Here is a 27,533-nt window from a genome sequence, read left to right as displayed (position 1 = left end):
ACGTAACATACATGTAAAATCAGTTGTTTTGTAACATTTGCATAAGGTTCCTCAGAAACTATATATTAATGGATGATCAGAGGATCTCTGTTTCCCATTGATTCCACCTTCATTTGCACTGATACTTAGCCTTATTCTTCCCTCCTTGCAAAGCCTAGGGTTTAGAGGAGCTATCCTTGCAGCATTTGTCACTTCAAAAAAGAAAGCCAACAGAAAAAAACCCACAAACCTACCCCACTGCAAGAGTCATAAAAATTTGCTTCCCCTGAGGCTTACAAAGTGGCTAGATTGTACCAGTTCAAATAGCCTGTCCAATTATTAAGTGCTGAGCTTCTCTCCTCCGTCATATGCCGTCCATATCTTCCAGAGCACATACATTTCCTTCCTTCTCTTTGTCCTTCAGTAAGTTTAAAGGAGACTTCATTTGCTTTGGAGAATAAAATGTTTTAATTATAGGGATAGATGAATGATTTAGCCTAGATTGGGGGGAGGGGAAAGGAAAATTCAGCTTTACTATCTTTTCTGTGAAGAAATAAGGTTGTTTCAAGCTGCAGTCTTATGCTTCCTTGAATTGGATTATTTTCAAATATGCATTTATTGGAACACAGCTGCTACTTCTTTGACAAATTAAGTAATGCATCATGAACAACTAAAATTCATTGCAACATAAAAACAAATATACTTTCATTATAGTACTTTGTTTTCTCCAGGCTTTTGAATCATGGTGGGATATTTTAAAAAACATATATCTTTTATAAATCTCTTTAATAATATCTACACCATACTGAGGCAGCACTTTATTGAACAGCAACTGTATCTGACCATTTGAAATGTAGGTCCTATTGATTTTTATTCTCTCAGACTACCAGCTTTGTGGTTTGAGGTTTCAATTTACAGCTGACAATGGTATTTGACTTGCTGTCATATTTATTGCCCTGATTACAATTAAAAGCGTTGTTATGGAAAAGGAATGATAATACCATGGTCACATTGTTAGGGTAGAAGGTTTTTCACCTACAGTCCATTTATGTAAAAAGTGTGATAAACTTGTGGGGATTATGAGATCTTTCCTACCAGAACTCTTGCTCCTCACACTAATTGCAGCTACCACAGAGGACTCCAAGGAAAATGCAGTTGCCTGGAGCCATAAGCAAATTTATTATTATTATTTTTATTTGTAATACATGGCAACAATTAAATTTGGGGTCTATTGTGCTAACTGCTCTATATGTAATAAGAGACAGGCTCTTCTCTGAAGAACTTGCAGACTAAACAGAAAAGGCAATTGAAGTGTAGCAGAGACAAAGATTTATCTACAGAATATTACAAAATATTGAGGCAGCTGTTTTGAAAAAAAAAAAAACAAAACAGGAATAATCTTCCAATAACTGCAAAATGATGCTTTTTTGACAGAATACAGTAAAGCGCTTTGACCTTCATTTAGAAAGGATTATTCATTTTGTCATTTCTTACTTTATAACTTTTATGTTATAATACTAAATGAAAGGTTGACAGAAAAATGTAAAATTTCTGTTTTGTCAAGGTGAAGTATTTTGGCTGATTCAAAGCAAAGTAAAATAAGAAAACCTTGGAATTTTTCCTTTTAGAGGATTTCAGATAAATTAGAAGCATTTGGAGAATTTTAGAGAATTTCAAAAGATTTAGGTTGCATTCTAATTTTGGAATGCTAAAAATCCTTTTACAAAATGGATTTTCTATGCTCTGCACACTTCTACTTAAGAGCCTTCTTTGTTATGAAATGAATAACTTTAGCAGCTTTCCTCAGCTTTTGTGTGAAATTAATTGGTAGTCTTCTTTCCAGCTTCTAACCTATAACAAAAATAAACCAGTATTTATATTAAATAGTAGGCTTATTTACAGCATCAGCAGATAAGATCAGCACTGAAATGGGCTCAGAGGTTAAGCGAATTGGCAGAGCAGGGTTGGATGGCTTGTTTTGCTGCTCTGTGTCAATTTTTCTGTAGGTAAATAGATTGCTGGAGTTACTAGAGATATTTCCTAGTGTTTTTCAATGAAAGCTTTTGGTCTGAATATTTCTTGTTGGCTCTGACTTGCTCATTTTCCTTATGCAATACTGCCTGTTTATTTTTGCTCACTATTAGAATGAATTGTGCCAAAGGAAGGCTGAAGTCATATTAAAACCAGGTGTAGACAAAGGATTAACATAGACAAGGAAACAGGTTATTTTGAAAAAAAAACCCACACCCCAACTGAAGTAAAACTGCAGCTGAAATTTCTCATTCAATGTAAAGTTTCAGGTTCCTTAACTAGTTTTTCCTCTGACAGGCAGGAATCTGGAAGGTCATTATTACAGGCACTTGTCTTTGAAACACCATCTCATGAATCACCCCTCAGAGAGGGAATAGTATTCCTTCTGCAAAGCACTGGGCAAGATGAAAAAAAGACATACGATCTTCACAGAGACTCTGCAGAGCCAAGCATGTGAACCCTCAGCTGCACATGATGGGCAGCCAGAGTCTGTACTCCATCAAGTGGCAAATGCAGACTGTCAAGATGGGGGAACAGGAGGTTTGTGATGTCTGGCACCAGGAAGACAGCTCCTTTTCCACCTGTAGATCTGTGACTGCAGAATAGGTTCAGTGTCCTGGGGACCCACCAGAGCCAGCCAAGCCTGACCCACATGCAGGCACTAAGAAGCAGTGGGTGATGGCATTTGAAGATGGAGGTCCCCCTCTGCCAAGCTGACCTGCTCTCTAGGGAGGTTTTCTAGGAACTTTGATCTGGGAAGTTGAGGAGAGACTGCTGAGGCTCATTTGGCTCATCTTAGACTATTATCCCTTGCTGCTCAGCCATGTGAGCACCAGCAATACTTCCAGAGGAGAACTGGAGTGTATCAGGAGTGACTACGTGGCCCCACCACAGGCCCATGTGGTGTCTTCCTGGTCCTTCTAAGTAAAGGAAAAATCCTTCTTAGGAATACATAATGCAGGGTGACAGTAACAAGAGTAATGATAAAACAGGGCAAATGGAAATCCACCTCAAATATGCCTACTCAAATGCACTCGACCTGTGAAATGAGTAGAATGAACCAGAACTCTGCATGAGGTCACAGGTACAACATTGTTAGGATAGCAGAGGCAGGGTGGGACAGCTTGCCTGAGTGCGATACTGTGAAGGATGGATCCAAGTTCATCAGGAAAGATAGGCAGGGACAATAAGGAGGGTAGTTGCCCTCTATGTTAAGGAGTAGCTCAGATGTATGGAGCTCTGCTATAGGATGGACCACAGGGATGAGAGCTTGTGGGTCAGGGTAAGAGGAGAGGCTAGCAAGGGTGACATTGCAGTGGGAGTGTGTTACAGACCACCCAGTCAACATGAGGAAGTGGATGAAGCCTTCCTTAAGCAAGTTAAGGATACGTCTGGATCACAGACCCTGCTTCTCGTGGGGAACTTTAACCTCCCTGACATCTGCTGAAAAGCCAACACTGAGGGACATAAGCGGTCAAGGAGGTTTTCCGAGGGTGTCAGGAATAACATCTTGATACAGATACTGGATAGATCAATAGGAGTGCCACAGATCTGGACTGGCTATTCCCTAATAAGGAAGTGCTGTTTGAGGGTGGGATAATCAATGGCAACATTGGCTGTAGAGGACATGAAATAGTGGTGTTCAGGATCTGGAAAGGAGTGGGTAAGGAGAGAAGCAGAATGTAGACCTGGGCTTCACAAAAGCAGTCTTCACCTAATTCTGGGAATTGGTAGGTGGTATTCCCTCTGAGGCAGCTCTGAAGACAAAGGACCTCTGGAAAGCTGGACAGGTTTTAAGGATAGCATCCTCCAAGCATAAGAACTGTCCATCCTGACACTCAGGAAAATATGTAGATACACTGGGGAACCAGCTTTGCTAAACAGGGAACTCATGACAGAGTTCCAAAGCAAAAAGGCAGCATACAGGAAGTGCAAACAGGGACAAGCTACCAAGGAAAAATTCAGAAACATTGCCCAGACATTTAGAGATGGTGATAGGAAAACCTAGAACCAATGCTTGCAAGGGATGCCAAGAGCAACAAGAAAAGCTTCTATAGTTGCCTTGGTGGTAAAAGATTGAACAAGGAAATGTGAGCCTGCTGCTGAATAGGTTGAGTGATTTAGTGATTCATTTGTTTCAGCGTAAATAGAAAAAGCAGAGATACTCAATGCCTTCTTTGACCTCAGCCTTCACCAGTAAATATCCCTTGAGCTTAGTAAGGGAATTCAAGGGGGATTCAGCAGTGAGTAATGGTGGAATCAAGGGTTATTTGAGAGAACATGACCCATGATAGTCCATGGAATTCAACAGACTGTATCTGTGGCTTTTGAAAGAGCTGGGTGATATCCCTGTAGGACTTCTGTCTCAGTTTTGAAAGATCATGGAGACTGAGGAAGATCCCTGATGACTGGAGAAAGGCAAATATTATGCCAATCATCAAAAAAGTCTGAAAGGATGATGCCAGGAACTACTGATTGATCAGCTTCACTTTAGTCCCTGGGAAAATAATGGATTGAGTCCTCTTGGACCATTTTTCTGGAGGTGCGTTGGGTTTATGTGGCAAGGTTTTGGTGGGGGGGGGGCTGCAGGGGTGGTCTGTTTTGAGAAGACACTTGGCGCTGCCCCCATGTCGGACAGAGCCAGTGCCAGCTGGCTCCGAAACAGACCGACCACTGCCCAAAGCTAAGCCTATCAGTGACACTGGTGGTGCCTCTGTGATAGCATATTTAAGAAAGGGTAAAAAACATTGCACAGCAGCTGTGAGAGAGAGAAGGGAGAAAATGTGAGAGAAACAGATACCTGCAGACACCAAGATGAGTGAGGAAGGAGAGGGAGGAGGTGCTCCAGGTGCTGGAGCAGAGATTCACCTGCAGCATGTGGTGAAGACCACGGTGAAGAGGTTATTGCCCTGCAGCCCATGGAGGACCACAGTGGAGCAGATATCCACAGTGCAGCCCATGGAGGACCCCACTCCACAGGAGGTGGAGATGCACTGAAGTAAGCTGTAGCCCATGGAGAGGAGCCCATGCAGGAGCAGGTTTTCTGGCAGGACCTGTGGCCTGTGGGAAGGACCCGTGCTGGAGCAGTTCATTAAGGACTGTATCCTGTGGGAGGGACCCCACCCTGGAGTAGAGGAACAGCATGAGGAGGAAGGAGTGGCAGAGATGAAGTATGAACTGACGGCAATCCCCATTCCCCATCCCCCGCACTGTTCGTGGGGGAGAGGATATAGAAGAGTTGGGAATGTAAGGAGTGAAGTTGAGCCTTGGAAGAAGGTGGGTTTAGTTTTGTCTTTTATTTTCTCGCTACCCTGCTCTATTTTTAGTTGGCAATAAATTAATCTTCCCCAAGTTGAGTCAGTTTTGCCCATGTCAGTAATTGGTAAGTGATCTCCCTGTCCTTATTTCAACCCATGAACTTTTCATCTTATTTTCTCACTCTGTCCTGTTGAGGAGGGGGAGTGAGACAGCAGCTGGGTAGGCATCTGACAGCCAGCCAAGGTTAAGGTAGCACAAGGGACATGAGGGAGAAGACAGTGACTGGGTAAATCATTGTCTGACCCGCCTCATTCTCTTTATGATAAAATGATGATTTGTGGATGAGGGGAGAGCAATAGATGTCATTTACCTCAGTTTTAGCAAGTCTCTAGACATGGAATCTGGCCATGCAACTGGATTTTTACCCATCTATTTGTCCTTCCATCCAGACCACTGTTAAGATAAACTTGGATACCAGAATATAGTGAGAGACAGTGTAGGGTTAGTGGGTCACATGTCCTACCTGAGGACCAGTGGGCAAGTGGAATACAGCAAGGGTCTATTCCAGGACTTGCTCTGTTTATCTTCTTTAGCAATGACCTGGAGAAAGCAATGAAGTGCACTCTCATCAAGTTTGCAGATGATACCAATTTGAGCAAGGGGGACGGGAACCAGGTGATATGCTCAAGAACAGGGCTGCCATCCAGGTGGACCTGGACAGGCTGGTGGAATGGGACAACAGGAACATGATGAAATTCAACAAGGACAAATGCAAAGCCCTGCCTTGGGCAGGCAAAGCCCAGCAGCGATCCAGGCTGCACCTTCCTGGCCAGGAGCAGCTCTGCAGGAAAGTTCCTGGGACCTGTTGGCAGCAAGTGGAGAGGAGCATGTAGTGGCCTGACAGCACCTAGGGCAGCAGCATCCTGGGAACAGGAGCATGACCAGGAGATCAAGGAGGGGATTAGCCTCAGTACTTGTTAGACCACATTCAGATACTGCATCCAGTTTTGGGCTCCACAGTGCAGGAAAGGCATTGGCAAACTGGAGCACGGTCAGTGATGTCCCCAGAGCGGCTGGGGCTGCAGCACCCACCCTGGGAGGAGAGGCCACAGGAGGAGGGCTTGGTCAGCCTTGGGCATGGAGGCTTCAGGGGACTCAAAGCAGCCACCTTGTCTGCAGGGAGGGGATTAGGAAGACAGACCCAGGCTCTGTATGGTGAAAGACAACAGGCATAAACTGAAACAAGAGAGCTTCAGACTGGAGATATGGAGGAACCTTTTCTCCATGAGGTCAGTTGAGTCTTTGTCACTCAGAGAGGTTTTGCTGTCTCCATCCGCAGCAGATTCCAAGACCTGACTGGACCAAACCCTGAGCAACCTGGTCTGATGTCAGAGATGACCTGCTTGGAGCAAAAGGTTGGACGAGAGACCACCCAACGTCACATCAAGCCTGAATTAACATCCGATCCTATCATTACAATTTAAGAAGGGAAATGGCTTCCCAAAGTAGTAGTGGTCTATAAAGCATAGTGGTCATTTGCAAGTAATTCTCATTATAAGAGTGAGAAAAGATGAAATGCAATGTAGAACATGAATTCACTTCAGTTAATTTTGAAATTGTATGAAACAGTCTCATTTGGACTAGCATGTCAGGCTACATAATTTTTTTTTCAGACATATAGTATTACACCCTTATTTGTTAAAGACTAGTCAATTTTTGTCAATTTGCTTTAAGCCCATTGTAACATTTTGTTAGAGCCAAAGCAGAATAGTTTTTACATGAGGTATTATACACTTCTAGACTGTGATGGCAGAATTTTAGTACCTTTAGAACAAGTTAAGGAGCTTGATAGAAATGGAGGACATATGTACAAATGACAGATGCATAGATTTTACAGAAAATGCTGAAGTGTCACTAATGCTGTCAATCAAACTAATGAACATACACCATTTTATTCACTGCAAAGTTTGTCAAAGATTTTTTATTGTTATTCTTAGATAAATAAAGGAGAAAAACGTTTAATTAAAGCATCATTTAGAGAAATGACAAAACAGCCCATTTCAATTGCTGTCTAATGGTATATTTTGACATGATAATATGATGTAAAAATGGGTTTTCTCCTACAGACATACTTTTACCAAGCTTCATTAAAGGGAAAAACTGCTACAGTACAAATTCTTATTCATTTTAGAAAATAAATAGACTACATATAAGCCTATTGTCAATAGTATGTTTCAGTCAACAAAGGATTCTTAAACTGGCCAGGCAAAATACTTTTTCAGTTATTGTCAGGCTGCTTTTGCTCAGAAAAGATCATTGCTTTTTCCCTATTTGAATATTGGTAAAAAAAATAAAATTAAGTTTAGGTTAGACTATGTAATCCACAATTAGACAGGGTTATATATTTACTGAAACATTATGTTGTAATTTCCAATACTAAAGGTTTTAACGCCATAAGATTAAATTGTTTTGTTTTAGGTAAAAGGGCTTATCACAATATGACATTAAATTAAATGTCAGAATAAAACTTGATAGAAGATCAGCTCCACAGAAAAAGTCATTTCTAGAGACTGAGAGAAGATGACTGAAATTTCTTTTAGTTTACTTTGTTGTGAAACTATTTATTTCTTAACATATCACCAAATGCAGGTTATTTTCAAACTGTGTTTTGCTTTGCATTCTCCTAAACTGCATGTAGATTGACCCCTCACTTAATTTGTTCACATGCACACATATGCTATCATTCATTTCAGTCATAATACAGAGCCAACAGAAAAAAAAAAGGAAAAAAGAACTATGTGTATTTTTTTTCTTTGTTAGAAATCCATGTCAAATTTGAATTTTTCTATTTACCAGGGGACTCAGGAATTTTGATCTTCCATAAAGTATGTTACTGAAACCTCCCTATACACAAGCTATGGCTTAAAGGAGCTATTGTTTTGTCCTCCTACTCATGCTATCCTGACTGCAGAAGCTGAGATTGTTCTCTGCCTTTACACAGAGCGTGTCTTGGGCTGTGAGGAGGAAATCGCTCTAACACCCATAGACTAGAAATAATCTCTGTTACATTGATCGAGGAAACAGTGGCTATATAATTTAAAAGAAAATTTTAGGAATCACACTCAAAGCTCAAATTCAAAGCTCAGTCATGGTCTTGCTCTGTTTAATCTAAACAAAATAGGAGAAGCAAGTGCAGTGATATTACGTGGCATGTTAATATTGCCAGCATTACATTGCACAGTCAGATGTTAGCCTGTGTTACTTGTGTTACCTTGTTAACCTGGTGTTCTCAGTTCCCAAGCTGGTATAAATCTTTTGACTTCCAAGGTGTTTCCAAAGATCCTCCAAAAGGGATCTTAGGAAACAAGCTAACACAAGACATTTTGATAACCTGGAATAGTTCCAAATAACACTCAGCCTCAGCTGAAATGAAAACAGAAGTGTGCTGTGGTCTTGTAGGTCTGATACAGATCTTGTAATTCAAAATATCAAGGATATGCAAAATATTCATAGCAGAGAAATCAGGGGTCCTGTTCTCTTCCAATACAGAGCAGGCTAAGTAGCTCTAGGTATTTCTTACAGCCTAAATATGTCTGACATTCATCTGATTTCAGCAATAATGTTTGCTCCCGTTGTGATATTTTTCATTTATGCTTTGCCACTGAAATATGGAATGCCATTTCAATCTCTAGACACCGTTAATACAAGGAAGATTTACCTTGCAGAAAGGGGGAAGTGAAAAACAGACATGACCAGCCATAAAATGAAAGTTAAATAAACTTGTTTGATCAACCACTGCATATAATATTTTACATTTTTCCCCATCATTTGCAATTAGTTAAGAATATTAAAAAAGGTATTGCATGTACTACCCATGTGAAAATAAATGAGCAAGTGCTGAAATCATACCATATGTGGTATCAAGTATCGTGTTTTAAAAGTATCAATTTCTATGGCCCCCAGCACTGTAATACTGGCTGTTAACCCTCAGGAATGACTGGTACAATGTGTTAATTGGAGTGTAATAGTTTAATCATCTCCCAGTGATAGGAGTTCTTGTTGTAGTTTCACAGATCATGAAATGTGTCTGTTTAAGATATGAGCACATTATCTTTTCTTCTCTTTTTTGCAGAAGGCTCTATGTGACCATGCTCATTTTATCTCTGTCTCTCTTTTACCTTCATTATGGTGCTCATTAGCATGATCATACAGGGCATAGGGATAGTCAAAGATTATGTTTATTATAGGGAGACAAAGAAGCATTTTGTTATTGGAGATGCTTTTACATTGCAAGTTAAGGAGTGTAAACCCTCCTTATCACTTCTAAACATTGCATCTGATTAGTTGTTAGCTGTAGAACTTATTGCCTTTGTGCAAAGGACAGCAAATTGACAATGTTTCTTAAGTAAGTTATTACAGCAATATGAAAACTGAAAAGGCATCTTCTGAGTATATTCTCTCCTCAGGGATTTGGGTTTATTTTTGGCTTCATGAAATTGAGTTTAAGTAGATATACCAGTGTCTCAAAAGAACAGAAGGAAAATGAGAAGTTAGTGATTAAAACAGGTAGTCAGGAATGTGGCTTTGGGATCTGTTCCTCCCTAGGAGTATTAGTACACTCCTCTGAAGTCAGGAAAGCTTGGTTGACTTATACAAAATACAGATCTGTGCTTTGCTAAAGGACATACTTTGTAACAGTTCAGTTAACCTTATTTCCTATTAATTTCTTTTTTTTTCTTTTTTTTTTTTTTTTCCTGTTTTTTTTACTACCAGTTTGTTAAATTTGAAAATGCACTCTTTAGGCTTGGAAGGCTTTACCAAGCCAATGGGACTGTGGCTCCTTTAGACAAGACAGTCATAACCCTCTCTCACAGCATCTGTGCAAGCCTTGAAGGGAAGTGAGGACTGGGAAGTGTAGAGGGAGGAGACAAAGGCATAATTGTCTCTTGGGAAGGGGAAAACAGTGAACTGCTTTTCCCAAAACTACACTAAGACTCACAGAGATGCTCATCTGGTAATGTAGAATTTATTAAATACTCCTATTAATTCTAATTATTAAGCTACAAACCCAGGAACAGATACTTACTCTTTTTGGACAGAGGATAAGAACCAACTCCTTAGACAAAATTAGGGAAAGGAAAAAGCAAAGGATAAGAGTCTCTGAATACTTGATAAAATAAACAGTTCCTTTCCTCAGTGCCTTAATTTGTACCCAGGGACAGCAGAGGGGCAGCTGTACTGTCCTCAAGGGGGGAATACTGGACAACTAATACCCAAAGAGGAAGGCATGAGGAGAAAATGAGTAACACATTGCCAAGGAGCTCCCAGATGAATTATTAAAACCACTTTTTAAAATATAAAATCATCACCTTTGCCCCTTGCCTTTCATTTTTTAGCTTCCAGAAGATCTTTCAATGCCTTTTGTCTTCTGATGAATCTTCATCCATCACAGAAAATACTATGCCAAAATAGGGCTGTTCTATTTCATCATGGCCCCGTGTCCCTCAGGATGTGGATAAGGGTCGCTCTAGCTCATTTAGAAAAGATTTTTTTCCTCTGCCCATAAAAAAGAAAATATTTTTGCCTTCTTTGTGTAAAAATGTTGTTAAAAAAGCAAAACTAAAGCTAAACCTAAAGCTAAAACCAAAAGTTTTACGAACAATGACGGTAATGGAGTATTCTTTTATGTGAGCATACATTTTCCCCAATCAACCCTCTCCCACAAGCGACATAATATTACAGCAACGTTAAATATTATGATTAGCTCTACTTTTAACCAGGAAGCTACTTCAGTCAGTTGGGTCACTGCATTCACGTAGTCTGCTGAAGTGTAGACTACCCAAAAGGAGCATCTGGCAGGGTGAAAGCCAAACTGTGGGATAAGTGACTTCACTGAAGGAACATGCTGAAAGAAAAAATGGATTTTGAAGGGTGGGAGGATAGCAGCAGGCAGGAGGGCAGACAGGAAAATATACTGATATATGGAAACAAGAAAGAAAAAGGATAAACGTGCATTCAAGTGTGCTACTAATTTTCTCTTTTTTCCCCAGTAATTAGAGCCCTTTTAAATGGAAGTATATTTAGGCTCAAAACTTATAAATCAACTTGTAAATTATCCTACTTATGCAAATAGACTCACTGATTAATAAAATTCTGTTAATAAGATACAGTCTATGGATCTTATGTGGACTGAGCTACCAGAACAAATCACAAAGCATAGGATGTTCACAATAACAGTGATCCTGTGATTTAAGAACTCCTTTTTACCACTTTAGAGATGGGGACATGAGTCAAAAAGAAGTTATGGGGGACATTTTTTAAGTGTCAAAGTACCATAAAATGCTTTGAAAGGCTCCATTTCAATTCTAAATAATTCTGAAAGTCTGATCCTTAATGGCTTGTCTCAGGTGAAGTAACATGTCTAAAAGAGAGCTGGCCTGTAAAATCACATTTACTTGCATTTCCTAAGTATTGGAATATACTCTTTTTAAGACAGTTTCCTATCTTCTCCAAATAAGTTAATATACATTGATCTTTAAATGCATATTTACTTTCAGATCCTAGATTTGAAGGTAAGAATCTTTGATTCTTATTTAATCTTCATATTATCCAGGTTGAGAAATAATGACAGTGCTTGTATTTGTTTTAACACAAACTTAAAAGTTATATATATTGACTTTTGCTGGTTTTATTCTAATATTACCACTAAAAATGTAGTTAATTTTCTACTTTGAAAGAGTTAAAATCTTAAATTCTAAAATTACAAAAGTTCAACTTTAAAAAAATTAGAAGTTCAAGAAAAAGCAAATTAAAAGTTAATTTTTGCTGCAACAATAGCCATAACTACATAATTAAAGACTTTTTTTTTTTTTTTTCAGATGAATTCAAATTATTTATGAAAAGGCTGCCCATGAATTATTTCCTGAACACATCTACTGTAATGCATTTGTGGACAATGGATTCTAATTTTCAACGTCGCTATGAGCAACTAGAAAACAGCATGAAGCAACTCTTCCTCAAGGCACAGAAAACTGTTCACAAGCTCTTTGGCCTTAGTAAGAGATGCCATAAGCAGCCACTCATCCGCATGCCAAGGCAGAGGTAAGAAAGCCTATGAAAAACCTGAGAAACTCAAACTGCTGTCTTGACACTAAAATCTCCTTAAGGCCATAGATGTGGGAATGTGTGCAGCATATGGTACATGTACAGTATACAATCTTTATATTTGTAGGAGTTGAACAATCCAGGCTTTCAATATTGCTCGATTCATGTTTTCCTAAATACTATGGGAAAGGTCAAAATAAAACCTGATTTGTATATGACTCTGTATTATGTGAGACAATTTAAAAATAACATGAGCGTACAGATTCATCCCATTTGGTCTGCCTCTGTTTTACAGAACCATATTTTCAGTGGAACTTGGCCAAGTGTAACAGTGCCAAATAATTGTATACGGAATACTGAATGCCTATTCTGAGGCAAGCACAGCTATTTAAAGAACTTTCCAGGTCATTATACAGTATATACTACATACTATTGATTTCTTGTCTCATTTGTCAGATATGAATTAGATTTGAAAGGATGCCTAAGGAAAGAAAATAGCAGTGTTTTAGTCCTTCCTAGAAACAGAGAGATCCTGAAAGCTAGCTAGTCAAATCTATATTAACATAAAGTGGTTATAGTTGATTGCTGATTGAAAATTGCTTTATTGAAATTAGTGGAATGACACTAGAGTAATCTGAAATGAATGAGCTTTTAAGGACATTATTCTTCTGAGCACAAGGATCATGGGCCTAGTCCAGTGACTCCTGCATTTAGCACTTATGTCTATCGATTTTAAAGAAATCTAGTTTAGGTTCAGTGTTCCAGAACTGCCAGGGATAATTTGCTCTCCCCTGATTTCACCTCTCCTATTGCAAGCTAAGGATCCATCAGTTCCTCTTTGCCTTTTGGTGGCACTTAGCTAACCCTTCTGTTTTTTCTTTCAGAAGGAGACAGCTGTTATGGCTCTCACGCCCCTCTTTTTCTACATATTGTGCTTTGCTTTGTGATCTGCTAGTTGAAACAAAAAATGTATTTTTCACTTGTGGGGTCATTTCACAATTAGAAAACATTCCCCTTACAAAAGTTATATAGTCACTGCAGTGCTTTGATATCATCTCCTGTGTTCCTTGGGCATCACCTGAATAAGCATTCTGCCAAAGAGATGGTTCAACTTGAAAGACTTCAGCAGGAACCCAGAGCTTTTTAAAACACAAGAAACAGAATCCAACCTCACTTTTTTTTTTCCCTGCCAAAATTTAAAATAATCAGGTCTTCCAAAATAGCCACTATAGGGTTTTGAGGCAATCTTTGGTTGCCATCAGTAATGGCAATGATGGAGTACAGATGAATTGAGATATAAAAGGCAAAAATCATTAAAATGATTGATCAAAACACACCTTTTTGTTTGATTTAAAAGGTTTTTTTTCTCAAACACAGAACTTGTGAGTTCATGGTTTATTTGCTAATAATAAGTTTTACTAGCAATGAGTTTGCCTGTTTTACAGGGAGTTGTACGAAACTTTCATAACAGTTTGATTTTGCAATGCATCTCTAACTTAGGAATATCATAACTTACTTTTAAGATAATTATGTCCCATTTTAGTGACTGCCCTAAAATTTTTTCTAGTCAGTATAGAGGGATATCGGACATATGATGACGTAATGATGATCAATAGATGGCTCAAAGATCAATGCTAAAGGCAGGTTTGGGAATACTTAGCCAGTGGGACGCATTTGCTAAAAGAGAACATTTTCAAAGGCTGGATTCCATCTGACGATCTGGGAAAATTGTCTTCGGACATCAAGGCTTTTATGGCTGATAAGAAGAGCTTTAAACTGAGAAGTGAGGGGAAAAGGTCAAAAGAAACTGGTTTAATTTCCAAACCTGATTAAAAAAAATCTGATAGACCAAGATACAGAAATCGCTATAGGAATTTCAGTGGTGAAAACACTGATAGTGAGGAGAAAGGAAATACAGATATTGATTGATTAGTATTCAGGTACTTCTCATGATGAGAGTATACCTAAACCAAACAGGGTACTGAATTTTTTGATACAGAACTGCTAACAGGTAAGCATGTAAATGGATAGTGGATAATGCAATGGAGAATGAATACGTGAGTAATGCAATGGAGAAACATGAATTATTGCTCAGGCTGCAATACCAGACATTTCAGCAGAAAGTTAGTGGAATAACAGAACCAAAACCAAGTACTTTTAAATTTCTTGTGATTAAGGGAAGACAGAAATAAAAGCAAAAATCACAGCTTCATGTGCCAATGATATTCTAGGCTCCAAAGAAACAAGAAGGGAGATTTGGAACAAAACGTAATCCTTTCCAAAGGCTTTCCAAACAACTCCTTCAGATTAGTGTTTGAGCTCTGCGATTGATAGTTAAGGGTGAATTTTATTATGGAAAGAGAAAATTAGACAGACTTAATGGAGATATAAATACTATTTTAAATTGTATTTTATGGGCATTGTCTTTTCAGATACAGATTAAAGAGCCAATGCTTCAGTTTTTAATAAAAGTCATGATGCTGATAGTGAGTAAAAACAAAGTAACTGTGCTAATGTTTAATTTTACACTGCATTTCACAAGTCAATAGAAGATATATACAAAATATTTTTCAAGGAATATGTCGAAAGTGAGAGCTGATTTTCTCTTTCATGAAGCTGGGAGGTATGTCCTAAAAGTTTAATATAATTCATGAAAACTTTCTATGAGACTGAATTTTGCAGGGATTTATCTACATAGTCTGCCAGAAATTGTTTTGTCACACTTGAAGGAGCTCCTACATACGGTCAAGGTTATAACTAATTACTGAAAATACCTGTATCTTTTCTCTGGCCTCAAAATTTTGTTGCTGAATATGAAACAAATTGTTGCTTGATTGTTTTTAAATGGGATTCAATTAATCAGTTAGACAGAGTTGCTTGCAACTTTTTTCATATTTCCTGAAGAACCAAGCCACTTAGTAATCATAAGACTAAATTACATTCATATTTTAATTTTCTAATCCTTGAACCAAAATACCATTGAATCCTCTCCTAACGTAATTGTTCATAGTAGAAAAAAGTCTTTAACTTGCGAGTTAAAGAGACTACATTCCCGTGTCTCCTTTTTAAACACAGTTTATATTCTTCAGCTAGAATAATGTATAAATAGTTTTCTTTCAGTGTGCACCAGTGATCAGAACAATGTCTTATTTACTGCAGCACTTTCGTATACACAGGGGATGGGAATAGGATTACTATTTTTATTTTATTCTGTTCATTGCAAATCTTTTCAAGTTCCAGATGTTCTTCCCAGATTTTAAGCTTTCTTTCATTAACATGAAACAGACCATTGTTCCTTTTCCTGAAAGTAAAATCATACCAAAATACATCAAAAGTCCATAGATTTCCATTATAAACCGTTACAGTACTGTTGAGTGTAACTCTTTAAATTCACCTGAATTAATCAATGCACTTTCTGTAATCAGTGAAGTATTTACTGGTTGCCTGAGTTCAAAGAAAAATACCAACTGAAAATTCAAAACCAACAAGGAGCACAGAAATTGCTATGTAGATAATTTGTTCCCATGTTGGATATAGGGATGGAATGATAAAAGATTCAATTTCAAGAGATAAAGAGAAAAACAAGGTTAAAAAAATGCACTCTGAAAAAGAAACTTGATGTTCTGTGGAATAACGCTACCAGGTGAGCTAGTCCCTCTATGAATTTGACAGTCTGCTGCTTCAAAAAGCTCAAGTGATTATTACTAATATGTTCTCATTGCATTGACACAACAGCCTTAAAAACTTCCCGTATCATATTCTCATTCATTGTATTTGCTTGGCCAGAGTCCACCGCATGCAGCAATTGTTATTCCACTAGATGGCCAGCTCTTGCTGAAGTTTTTCTACCGGAAGGTTGTTGAAACTCCGCTAGTGGCACAATACATTTTGCTTTGCAGGCATCAGTAGGTGTTGTAAAATGTATATAGGAGGGTTGTTGAAACAATGCTAGAAGCAAAAGACATTTTGCTTTGCAGGAATCAAGATGAGGTATAAAACGATATGTCTGCACTAAGGTCATCATGCATATTTCTGTATTAGGACCATGAGGTGTAAGGAACAATTGTTAACCTTCAGAAGCAGTTTTTATGTGGTATCTGTGGTCTAGTATATCTACTCTGAGAAAGGGACTGACATAGTCATTAAGTTAGTCCAAGCTCTCGATTCCAGCAGCATCTTTCTCAAATGAGGTGAGAAAGTGATGCTATGTTACAGGCAGTAAAGGGCAGGCTTCCTCACCGCTTAGGCTGAGTGTTGTGACTCACACCTGCACTGAAAGATGAGATCTGTGCATGCATAATCTCATGTTAACGTCACCTTCAGATTGAATCTTCTCATTTTTCAAAGACAAAATAAGCAGAGGGAATAAAGAAATATCAATTTTACTCAATAGGGATGTCCATATAGGACACTGTAGCTCACATATGGCAATGGGAAGATGTAAAGCAGCAAGCAAAGTTGTGGTTATACATTTGTCACTGTGTTATGGGGAGGGAAAGTTGGTTCTGTTTCTGTTTTGGTTAACATGACAGTAAGATGTCTTTTCAAATGTAATGACTATATGCTGAGAAGCTGAAAATCACAGGAACAGAAGGCTTAATCCTACCAATGAATTGCTGTCACTGAAACACCTGACATGAACCAGAGCTGAGGGTAAGCAGGCACTTACATCCACTCAAATTATGGAACCAGAATGAGAAAACTAGAATATCTATGCTTAAGAGCATACAAGAAATATAAACTGTGTTATTGGAGAAGGAGAATCTTTACTTTCCCAAATGTTTTTCAATAAGAATGGCAATGATTTCCAGTGATTAGATTTAATATCCAAACACTACTGAAAGACATTGAAGACAGGAAAAAGCTTTAATTTCTTTCTTCAGAAGTGCCAGTTTAGCACTTGACTTCGTTCTTTTCTGTGTCATTCAAATTGGTTCCTTGGCTAATGGTATCCATTTGAGTGAATGCACTCAGTACAGTATAATGCTATATGTACAAAATTTACTCGTATGTAATTTAAATCACTTCATAATGAAAAAGCATCACCTGAGGCCAAATTTAACCAGCACAATTTGTGATTTAATAAAGACATAAACAAAAATATTAAAAGGTGAAATGTAATGTAAATACAACAATAAGACAGTGGAAAAAAATTCATCTTCCTTGGCATAATAACAAAGTGGAAATCTGCAGCAACAAACTGCAACTGAAGATTATGAGCAACTCAAGTAAATAAGAATTTTAATTTTAAAAGACCAAGGTACAACACTTGCACACAAAAGCATGTAATCTTGAATAAATGTCAGTATTTGAATTTTTGAAAATACTGGATGCTTAATACTACCATATAATTTACAGTGAAGATGTTGGTTATACCAACAGTCTAGACAGTTTTTTAAAGGATCTTATTCTGGTAATGCAAGCTGAAGGCAAATATAGGCAAAACTACTTAACTTTAAAAAAATATTTTAATTAACATATAAAAATCCTTATTTCTGAAAAGAAAGCCATTCTCAGCAGCCTTACCTTCATAAAGGATATTTTTTTAAGAAACGTACTCTGAAGCTCATTTAGACTTAGAAGGAGTTCGTCACCAGAGGCAGTGAACGGCTGCATCAAACAGAAGAGTTGCAGAAAGAATTCTGTTTTTGAAAACCAGAATTTATCCTTGAATTTCCCGCAGAATGCACCACGGGCAGCTATAAAAGGAGGAAGTGTCATGAATTTGCATTTTCTCATTTTTCTCTTCTTTTTGAATTTCACAGAGTAAAAAATTCACATACCCTAGGAGCACAACAGGGCCTGAATATGGTAAAAACACTTCAGAGAAGGGACTTGTATCTTAGTCTTCTCTTCAGTCCATATGCAGAAAAAAGATTTAAGATATCTGACTTTTTAATAGTATCTGTAACACAGTCCACCAGAACACTGAGGCCTTGAAATCTGTTTTCTTCAGAATGTTTCAGAATGAAGTACACAAAAAAAAGACAGTGTAGATTAATCCCATGCCCTCAGGATGTTACACAGGATTAGTTCCTTAAACCCCAAAGTTGGTTATCAGCTACTTTATATTGCTTTGCTATAAGTATAATTGATTCATGGGCACAAAATTACTAAGGAATAAAATCTTCCACCAAGGAAGCCACAAAGTTCAATAAATGGAATTTTCACAGTACGTCACACATTTTTGTTTTCAAAGCACATTTGTGGCATTGGATGTAAGGGAAAAAATCTAATTATACATCACTTAGCAGACTGCTAGAATGAAGGTGAACAGTGAATCTAGATTAAAATTGTGTCATGGAAAGACAGTATAAGACAGCAAAAGCTCAGCTGAATGGACTGGGTCTAATGTATATGAAGCTTCCAAACAAGAGGTGCTAAACAAGCAATATTCTGTCTGGTTTTAAAACATCTCATTTTAACAAAGTACAATGTATCTAAACAAAAGATGTTGCTAAACAAAAATCATTCCAAGAAATAACAAAGAAAAATGTACTTAGATTGCACATCATTTTGTATTATAAAAAGTACCAGAAATTTTTTTTATCTGCTTCAATTAAGATATTGCATGTGGGAGTTAAAAATGGATTTGCAAGTTTCAATGTAAAGGAATGCCTCTCCAGTCAAAACTTTGATTTGATCTAACACACCAGGTGCACATCTGAAAGTTGCATGCCATAGAAAAGGAAGGTGATAAGATGAAAGTATCATCTGAGATAAAATGAAGGTCAGTTTGGCAGTGGTTGCTTTACTAAACTGAAAAATAAGTCAGCATCTTTTCTCAAAGGAAATAAAATGATCCGCTTTGAGGTGATACCTTTAATTGGATTGGGGATTAGAGTTATTTAAAACTAACGTGACAGACATAAAAATATGATATACAGGCCTGCAAATAATAGGTCTGATAACAATGAAAAGCTAAGATAAACTCTTGTGTATATGTGTGTTTTCACACATATTTTAATAACTGTGTATACATAGGGGCATACTGCTCTTAACATCTGTCCTTGTAATGTTTTCTCTCAAGGAGATTTGTTTTTTTAATGTTGCAGTGCTTCATTACATACTCATAGAGGCTGTTCTTAATCACATGCTGTATATGAAAATTTTTCCAGCTTCCCCACAACTCCACTTTTAATTTTTTTGATGAATAGCAACATTAGAATGAAGTAATTTTACCATATCATACAGTGCTGTGAAACTAGTAGACAGGTTATATTAATGTCACAGAGCAGGAGTATGCCTGCTTCCATGCTCTGGAAATACCATCCGTGCAATATGTGGAATGGTGTCACATGTCTCATGCCAATGTTTTGTTCTTTTAAAGTATGGACTACTAACCAGTGCAACTGTACCCTAGTAGTAGTGCTTTAGCAATCATATTTTACATTTTTTCACATGATGCAAAATGTTAAAAAAAGAAAATCAGCTTAGCAGGAATCATCTGACATGAAAGGAGCTATACTAATATAGTATTATATGATGTGATATTAATATAATGTTGCAGGATGTTGTATTACACCTTGTTCTGAGACTTGCAATACTAAAATGTGATTACTGAATCACTAACCACTATTAGAGTACTGTTGCACTGTCAAACAGTCTATAATTTAAAAGGACAAAACATTGGCATGAGAGACGTGACTTCATTCCACGTATTGCCCATATATTATATAATATTGCTGAATATTCAGTGCAACAGCAGAAGATGGCTCAAGGAAATAATTTCACTCAAGAAGAATGAATACTTTAGTGTCCACCTCTTTCTTGTGGGCTCTCTTCTAAGAGTAACAGGGTGACAGGAACGGAAATCCCGTATTCCTTTGCCTCTATATACCCATTTACTCTATACAGTCCAGTTCTGAGAAGTGGAAAGTTGGGCTCAATTTCCCCTTCTTCCTCATGAAACAGTATCTAGAATATCCATTTTTTTTCAGATCTGCTAACACTCATTCCACTACAAATTACCTCTGTCCCTTCCATCTACCAAAACCCCTTGTTGCTTCCAACCCAAATATCCAAATTTCCTTATTTTTCCCAGGCAAATTTTGTAGTGCAATTGGTGCTATCAGTATTGGAGCCCAAAAATTTGAAGACAATAAAATACAAGCAGCTTAAAATAGCATTTTATTTTATAGACATGTGGTATTAAAAAAGAAAACCACAGATTAAGAAAAAGCTGCTGCAGAATTTCGGCTATAAAGATACAGTATTCAGCACATTTAATCCCTAGTGTAGATCTACAATACTGAGGGGCTTGCTTTTGGCCTTTTGTTTTTTACTGTGACCAAACTGGTGTAAAGGACCTTCCTCAGGCCAAATTTAAAGATACCTTAATCACCTATCCACATGAATCACTTGTAGAAACAACATCAGAGCCAACACTGTGGTGACTCACAAGGCTTGCAAGCCTACACTTCAAAATGATTAGTTGACATGTGGATAGATCCTGGTACACATTTCTGGGCTTGGCAGCATCTGTTTGCTCCTAGCCTCATGACCTCATGTCTTTGTAGTCATGACATATGACGTGATGGCCATGATCCTCTCTAGATAACACCTCCCAACATTCAAGGATCATGGTAGCATACACCACAAATGCAGCCAGAGATCAGACAAGGACACCAGTGTGAGATATTGGACCTTGGAGCACCCTAGACTTCAGGTTATTCCTGAGTCCAGAAAGTTGCAGTATCTTCCAAATTTCACCAGTATAATAAAAGCATATTTGAACATTGCTTTATCTGATCCAGAAGAATACAAAATGTACCATAAGGACACGTGTTTTATAATCTATGAGTTATTAAGTAAGACAGGAGAAAAATAAGAAAGAATGATCTTTGTTATTCAGTCTCCAGCATCAGGCTTCCTCTGGGGAGTCACCAAAGTCCCTCTGTCTGTGCCCACCATAGTACAATAGGGCTGACAATAGTCTGGCAATATCACATCTCCCGTGCTCTCTTTTGTCTATTGTGTTTCTTTAGAGTGATACACAGACTATTTCTTGCTATGTGTTTGTACAGCACATGTCACAGTGGGACCCCAGTCTCAGCCCAGGCTGGAACAAATTGCTGTAACATAAATGCTTTTCTGGTCTGTGCTATTTAAAGTAAAAATGTGTCTCCTCTGTGGGAAGGTGGTATTAATGCAAAGCGCAAGAAAGCTTTGACATGAGTGCAGAATAAAAGGGAAGATGAAATTTGGACTTGTGGGGAGTGTGGAAATATTATTATGCTTATCCATATTTCAGGCAAAATCTTTCATGGCTGTAATGCCTTACTTTAGCAAAGAGGTCTCTGCTTGTCAGGTCATGTCTGTCAGCACTCTGAAAACAAGCTTTTCAGGCTCTGAATCAGAAAAAACTTCTCAATTAAACAAGTCAAAGAACCGCGAGATATGCATTGACATAGAAATGGACACTACAAGCAAGTGTCTTGTATTTCTCATCTGTGTTGTCATATGCAATTTACTCTGTCTGCTTACTCAGAAGGTGAGATACTAGCTCTCCAAGGGGACATCAAATGCCAGGCTTTAACCTTCAGGGTTGTGCCTCAGGTCATCTTTGCTAAAGACATATAATAGCTTTGTCTTCAGATAAATTTGAAGATTAGGTAGTTTCAGTTCTGTAGATGGTGGGTTTTCAAGCTTTTGATTTTTAAAAATGCTTTGAAAAGTACTGTAAGCCTGCATCTGGATTGTTTGTATTGTCTCATGTCTACTCTTTTGTTTCTTTTTAAAAAAATAAATCCTTTGCTTCCAACATGCAGAATGTACCAATCCCAGTGTGTCTTAAGTACTTCCAAATGACATCGTTCTGGGAACAAGTTTCCTATGTGGCCAATATGTACAGATATGATCATGAAAAAACTTATTCAAAGTTTGATATGGCTGTATCATACTATGTCATTCTTGCATTTGCAAGACAAAGAAAGAAATAACTCTAATATATCAGCTTAGAGGTCATTCAAAGTTAATCATTCTTTCTTATTTACAATCTATTATGTCTTTTATAAACAAAAAATACATTAACTTTTGGTGTAATATGTTATCTATATTTTCTTATGTGCTCTTGATAAGAGCAAAATAAATGAGTAGAAAGAATAAGGTGCATATTAAAGGGTAAAGGGTAGGGAGACATTTACTTTTTCTGAAATTGAACTGCTAGATAAGAATTCAGTTTGTGCATAATCGCTATGGTTACTGTCAAGGGTAGAGTCACTTATGGACAGAAACAGTAGGAAAAAAAATATATACAACAGTAGCTGATTTCTGGAAACTGTCATGGTTTAACCCCAGTCGGCAACTAAGCACCACACAGCCGCTCACTCACTCTCCTCCCCACACCCCGCGCCAGTGGGATGGGGGAGAGAATCAGAAAAAAAAAAAGTAAAACCTGTGTGTTGAGATAAAGACAGTTTAATAGGACAGCAGAGGAAGATATAATAATAATAATAATAATAATAATAATAATAATAATAATAATGAAAGAATGTACAAAACAAGTGATGCACAATGCAATTGCTCACCATCCACTGATCGATGCCCAGCCCATCCCCAAGCAGTGATCGCTGCTCCCTGGCCAACTCCCCCAGTTTATATACTGAGCATGACGTCATATGGTATGGAATATCCCTTTGGCTAGTTTGGATCAGCTGTCCTAGCTATACTCCCTCTCAGCTTCTTGTGTACCTCCTTGCTGGCAGAGTATGGGAAGCTGGAAAGTCCTTGACTTAATATAAGCACTACTTAGCAAGAACTAAAACATCAGTGTGTTATCAACATTATTCTCATCCTAAATCCAAAACACAGCACTATATGAGCTACTAGGAAAAAAATTAACTCTCTCCCAGCTGAAACCAGGACAGAAACATAAAAAAAAAACACTCTGAAAAATTAAAAATTTCAAATTATGAATTCCATACTGGTATCTTATGCATGCAGATGTATACAGACTGGTAAAGACAACGTACAGTTCATTTACCCCAAAGAATACCAAGTGGCAAACTCAACATCTCTAGTGACAGTAGTGGTATGACGTGAGAGAGAAACTATCTTTGCCCCCTCCCCTTGTCTTTCTCCCTTCCTGACTTTCCCAGTTTCTGAATTAATTTAGCACTCCAGAGAGGTGCCAGGCAGACAGCTCAGAAGCATCCAGCCCTCTGATGTGCTCCCAGAGAGACAGGATCAGTAGCAGGCACAGGCTTGCACTGCCTTGCCAACAAGTCTCAACTTTCAGTGGGAGATATCATAGCTGGAGGGTGTGAAAGCAAGTCCATGATAAATAATAAACTCTGTAGTGTTTTATTCCTTGGCTTCTCGGCTGAGAGCATTGGCAAGGGTGCCAGTTATAGTGGTGATGTGTGCTTTGGGGACAGATGTCACCCAGGGAAAAGCTTTATTGTTGAGGTATTCACCTCATATTTTGTGTTGTCAGAACATTTACATTCCTGACAGATTTCTTATAAACTTAATGTAGCTCAAGAGCTGCACTCAGAGACCCCAGCTAACACAAACTAACTCCAGAGTTTTCAGTTCAGCTTATGTCTGGTATGTGGCAATATCTAGCAAGGTATAACCTTGTTTCTGATACGACTAAAACTTGGGTATTTTTTGCATCTCAGAAGATATTCAAAGTATTTAATAAGCAGCAGATTACAGTCTCTTATTCTGGGTAATATTAGAATTAGAAAAATTTCAAGAATGGGTTCTGCTATCCTTACGCAGGTTGACAAGGTTGCTTGTATTTGGAATAGGATCATTTGCTTTCAGATTACTTACCAAACAAGAGAGTATAAAACATAAGAGTGAGAGAAGTTGCCATTAAGAATGTTAATTTCAATGCAATCATTAACTGCCATGGATTTTTATAGTCTGTGAAGAACTCATTAGCTTATTGACGTGTAAACTTAGGTCATATGTTTTGTATTGTTCTGGAAAGAAAAAAAAATATTTATTATTGAAACTTTCTGTAAGATGTTAGTGTACAAAAGGCGTAGACCTGCATTTGTGCATTTTTTTCCCAGATATTTCCAGATATTTATATTCTTTTGGAAAAGTGCCATAAATATACCACAGAGAATGAATACAAAGCACTGTGTTATCAGTAGCATTCTTTTTAAAAAATCCATTTTAAAGTCGTCTTTTAGGCAGGAAACAGAAAAGCTCTAGGCTGAGAGAATGCAAATAAAATTTTATTTCATCAACAAGTGAAGGAGATCAGGGCCTTATAGCAACATCTGAAATGAAAACAAGATTGCCTTCTATCAAGTTTCCTTCCTCCGCATTCACATTTCAACCGGTATTTTGGAGTTGTCTCCATATCCTACAACTGCATAACAACCGATGAGAAAGAGAAAATCAAATGTCTAAGACTTCCATATCCCATGGCTTCCCCACACCTCACTGAAGGAAATGGCAGGAAGGTTTTTTTTCCATAGGAAGGTGTCAGAATTCGTAAGAGGAAATAACATAGAAATCACATTCTGGGATCCCAAGTGATCTGTCCCACGTGGCTGGAAGGCAAGTGCTGATGCAGAACATGTTATCTGTTTACCCATCTAGTGCATGCTTTTTTGGACTCTAAGGCATATTAAAGAGATACAATCAGTAGTATAGTTTAAAACTGATGACCACAGATCATTAAAAAAAATCTCTCAAGTAGCAGATGATACAGCACAGCTGCAGAAGGCATTAATTTCAATTAATTTGTCAGGAAATTATCCCAGTCATAGTATTATCAGTTTTATAGAAATCCATATATGCAACCACAGATTATAAGTATAAAAAAAAAAGGACTTAAGTATTGCAAGGAGCAGAAGTAGTAAAAATTCTTGGCACTCCAGACAGAAGGTGACACTTGCTAATATTCTAACGTAGTTTTATTTTATTATCTTTAATGACTGACTTCTCTCAATTGTCAAGATATTGAAGTAAGAAGATGACCCTATCCAAATCAAACTAAAACCTTATCTGAATTCTACCCAGAATCAACTTTTTTGCTTACTTTTCAATAATAAATGAATGTATTTGTTCAAAACTCAAGAAATTATAAAAATAAAGGTAATCTCTACAGAGTCAAGCTTTTTTCCCCATTGTGAAGCTGCTGTCATATCTACCACAAGATTTATTTTCTCCAGGTTTTAGTTAAAAAAGAAAAACAATCAAAATTTTTTATTTTTTATTTTCCTTTGATTATGTGGCTTTTTAGTCTTTCAGATTCTTAGATAAATAGTTCCTGTTCTACCCATATGACAGGAATGACTTCAGTATGCATTCAAACCTTTCCTCATTACATAAAAGTGCAGCAAATGTCAGAATTTGTTGCATCAATTAAAATTAATGTATAAGTCTTTGTATTAAAACAGAAAATTTGAAAGAAATTAACTTTTCAAAATGCATACATTTTGAAATGTTAAATTGCTAAAAAACAGCAATTAGAAATCTCTCTCAATGTTGCTTAGACTGTGTCCATTACATTTCCCAAGATTCTCCTTCCTTACTTTAAACAGTGATAATTCCAACAGAATCTGAAATCAGAATAATTATCTTAAACTTTTATTAGTTTTCATTTTTTTTCAGTCTTCCAAATTTAAGAAACTTCTGGTTGATATTTAAGAAGAAATAAAAAAAAATCTTTAATTGACCTTAGAAGAACCCAAAGGCATCATGCCCTTGAAACTGTGCATATGTTATTCCACACATTTTTGGACAAAGTTGCCTAAATTTTGGAAAAAAAATGGAACAATAACTGATGATTTTTTTAATGTAAGTTGAAAGCTTACCATCTGTGTAGATCGCTTCATCAGTGTATTATCTGCAGAAAGCACTACTGGTTTAGATGATTTCTGGAGTGATGGCTAAGATACAGTATAAATATAAATGAGATAGTTGGCAAATATGTCCAAGATATGAGCAAGATACTGTGAAATGGATAGCTAAGCTGCTGACTGTGTTGTCCCTAATGTTTCTCTACAAAACTTCAGTTAAATAAGCTCTGAGTAGACCAATGCAGCAAATCCTAAGACAACATGCAGACTTTCTGTTTAATCTATTTAGCCCTCAATACATTGCAAAACTCCCGAGTAGCATTTTCTATCTTGCTAAGTCCAGACCACAGTTTAATGAATCTTGCCACTGGTATGAGGTTGTTCAACATTAAGTGATTTTTTATTTCTTCTGCTGACCATCTGCTGCATATGTAAGCGACTTATCTATGTATATCCACATTTGGATATAATGTCAACTGTATTGGAGAAGAAACATTTTACTTGTGGATTAAGAGATGAGCAAAAGTTCATAAAAGCCAGAATCCTCAGCTTTGAATGACAGAAGTAGAGAAACAGGTTTCCATCCATGAATATTTAAAAGGAAGTCTATACAGAATATCTGCATCTGTGCTTCTAAGTGTTGCTGCAACTTGGGGTTGGATTAACTTCAAAGATAAAAATAGACCCTCTGTCTATGAAAGGCAAAATTTCTCTGTACTGAATAGAGATTAGTGTCCTGACAGAAAGGAATGAAGCTTTGTAAAGAAGAGTTCTGCAGGAGGCACCTGTGAATCTTGGCAAATAATGATTCCAGAGCCTGTTTCTTCTTTTTGCTGAATAGCAGACAGTCATCTGCTTATAGATCTCTATAGAAAAATTCAGATGAATGGTGCCATGCAGTTGTGAAATTGATGACATTGCAAGTCTCACAGTCTGTGGGATCACACATCTCACCCAAACTTGCAAACATATTTCACAAAAAACATCTTTTAATCTATTTAATCTTTGAAGTTTGCAAGACCATTCACTATATTCTTTCCACCCTTTTTGTGAAGGCAATAGTGAAATGGAACCAATATTCTGTGCGTGTGAAGTTAATGTAATTTTTATGTAATTCCTAGTTTAAATGTCTAGTTTTGGTAGTAAACATAAGTAGATATACCTTGCAATGTTTGCAGATCTTAAACCCTAATCATTGATATAAAACATACAACTCTGCTCACACAAAATCATATTCACACATTTACAGAAATTTAATGAATAAAATTAAGAACATTTGCAGAAGTCTCTCTTCAACAAAACTGTACAACTTTCCTTCGAAGTTGTAAAAAAGAAATTCCTTGTGGACACAAGTTAAAATTCACAAAACTTTGCCTCTTAAAAAAAAAAAGT

General features: G+C 37.3%; 1 protein-coding gene across 2 annotated transcripts in view; it reads left to right on the top strand.

Moving 5' to 3' along the window:
* The window catches only part of BRINP3 (BMP/retinoic acid inducible neural specific 3), a 224,657-nt gene that overhangs the window by 170,982 nt on the left and 26,142 nt on the right, over positions 1-27,533 (top strand). For both annotated transcript variants that reach the window (XM_072867509.1, XM_072867510.1), the window contains one exon: positions 12,147-12,369. In XM_072867509.1, the coding sequence (XP_072723610.1) occupies positions 12,147-12,369 (223 nt within the window). The remainder of the gene's footprint in view (positions 1-12,146; positions 12,370-27,533) is intronic.

This window comes from Ciconia boyciana, chromosome 7 (genome assembly GCF_034638445.1).
Source record: "Ciconia boyciana chromosome 7, ASM3463844v1, whole genome shotgun sequence".
NCBI classification, from domain to species: domain Eukaryota; kingdom Metazoa; phylum Chordata; class Aves; order Ciconiiformes; family Ciconiidae; genus Ciconia; species Ciconia boyciana.
This window is presented reverse-complemented; position numbering and strand designations above follow the sequence as displayed.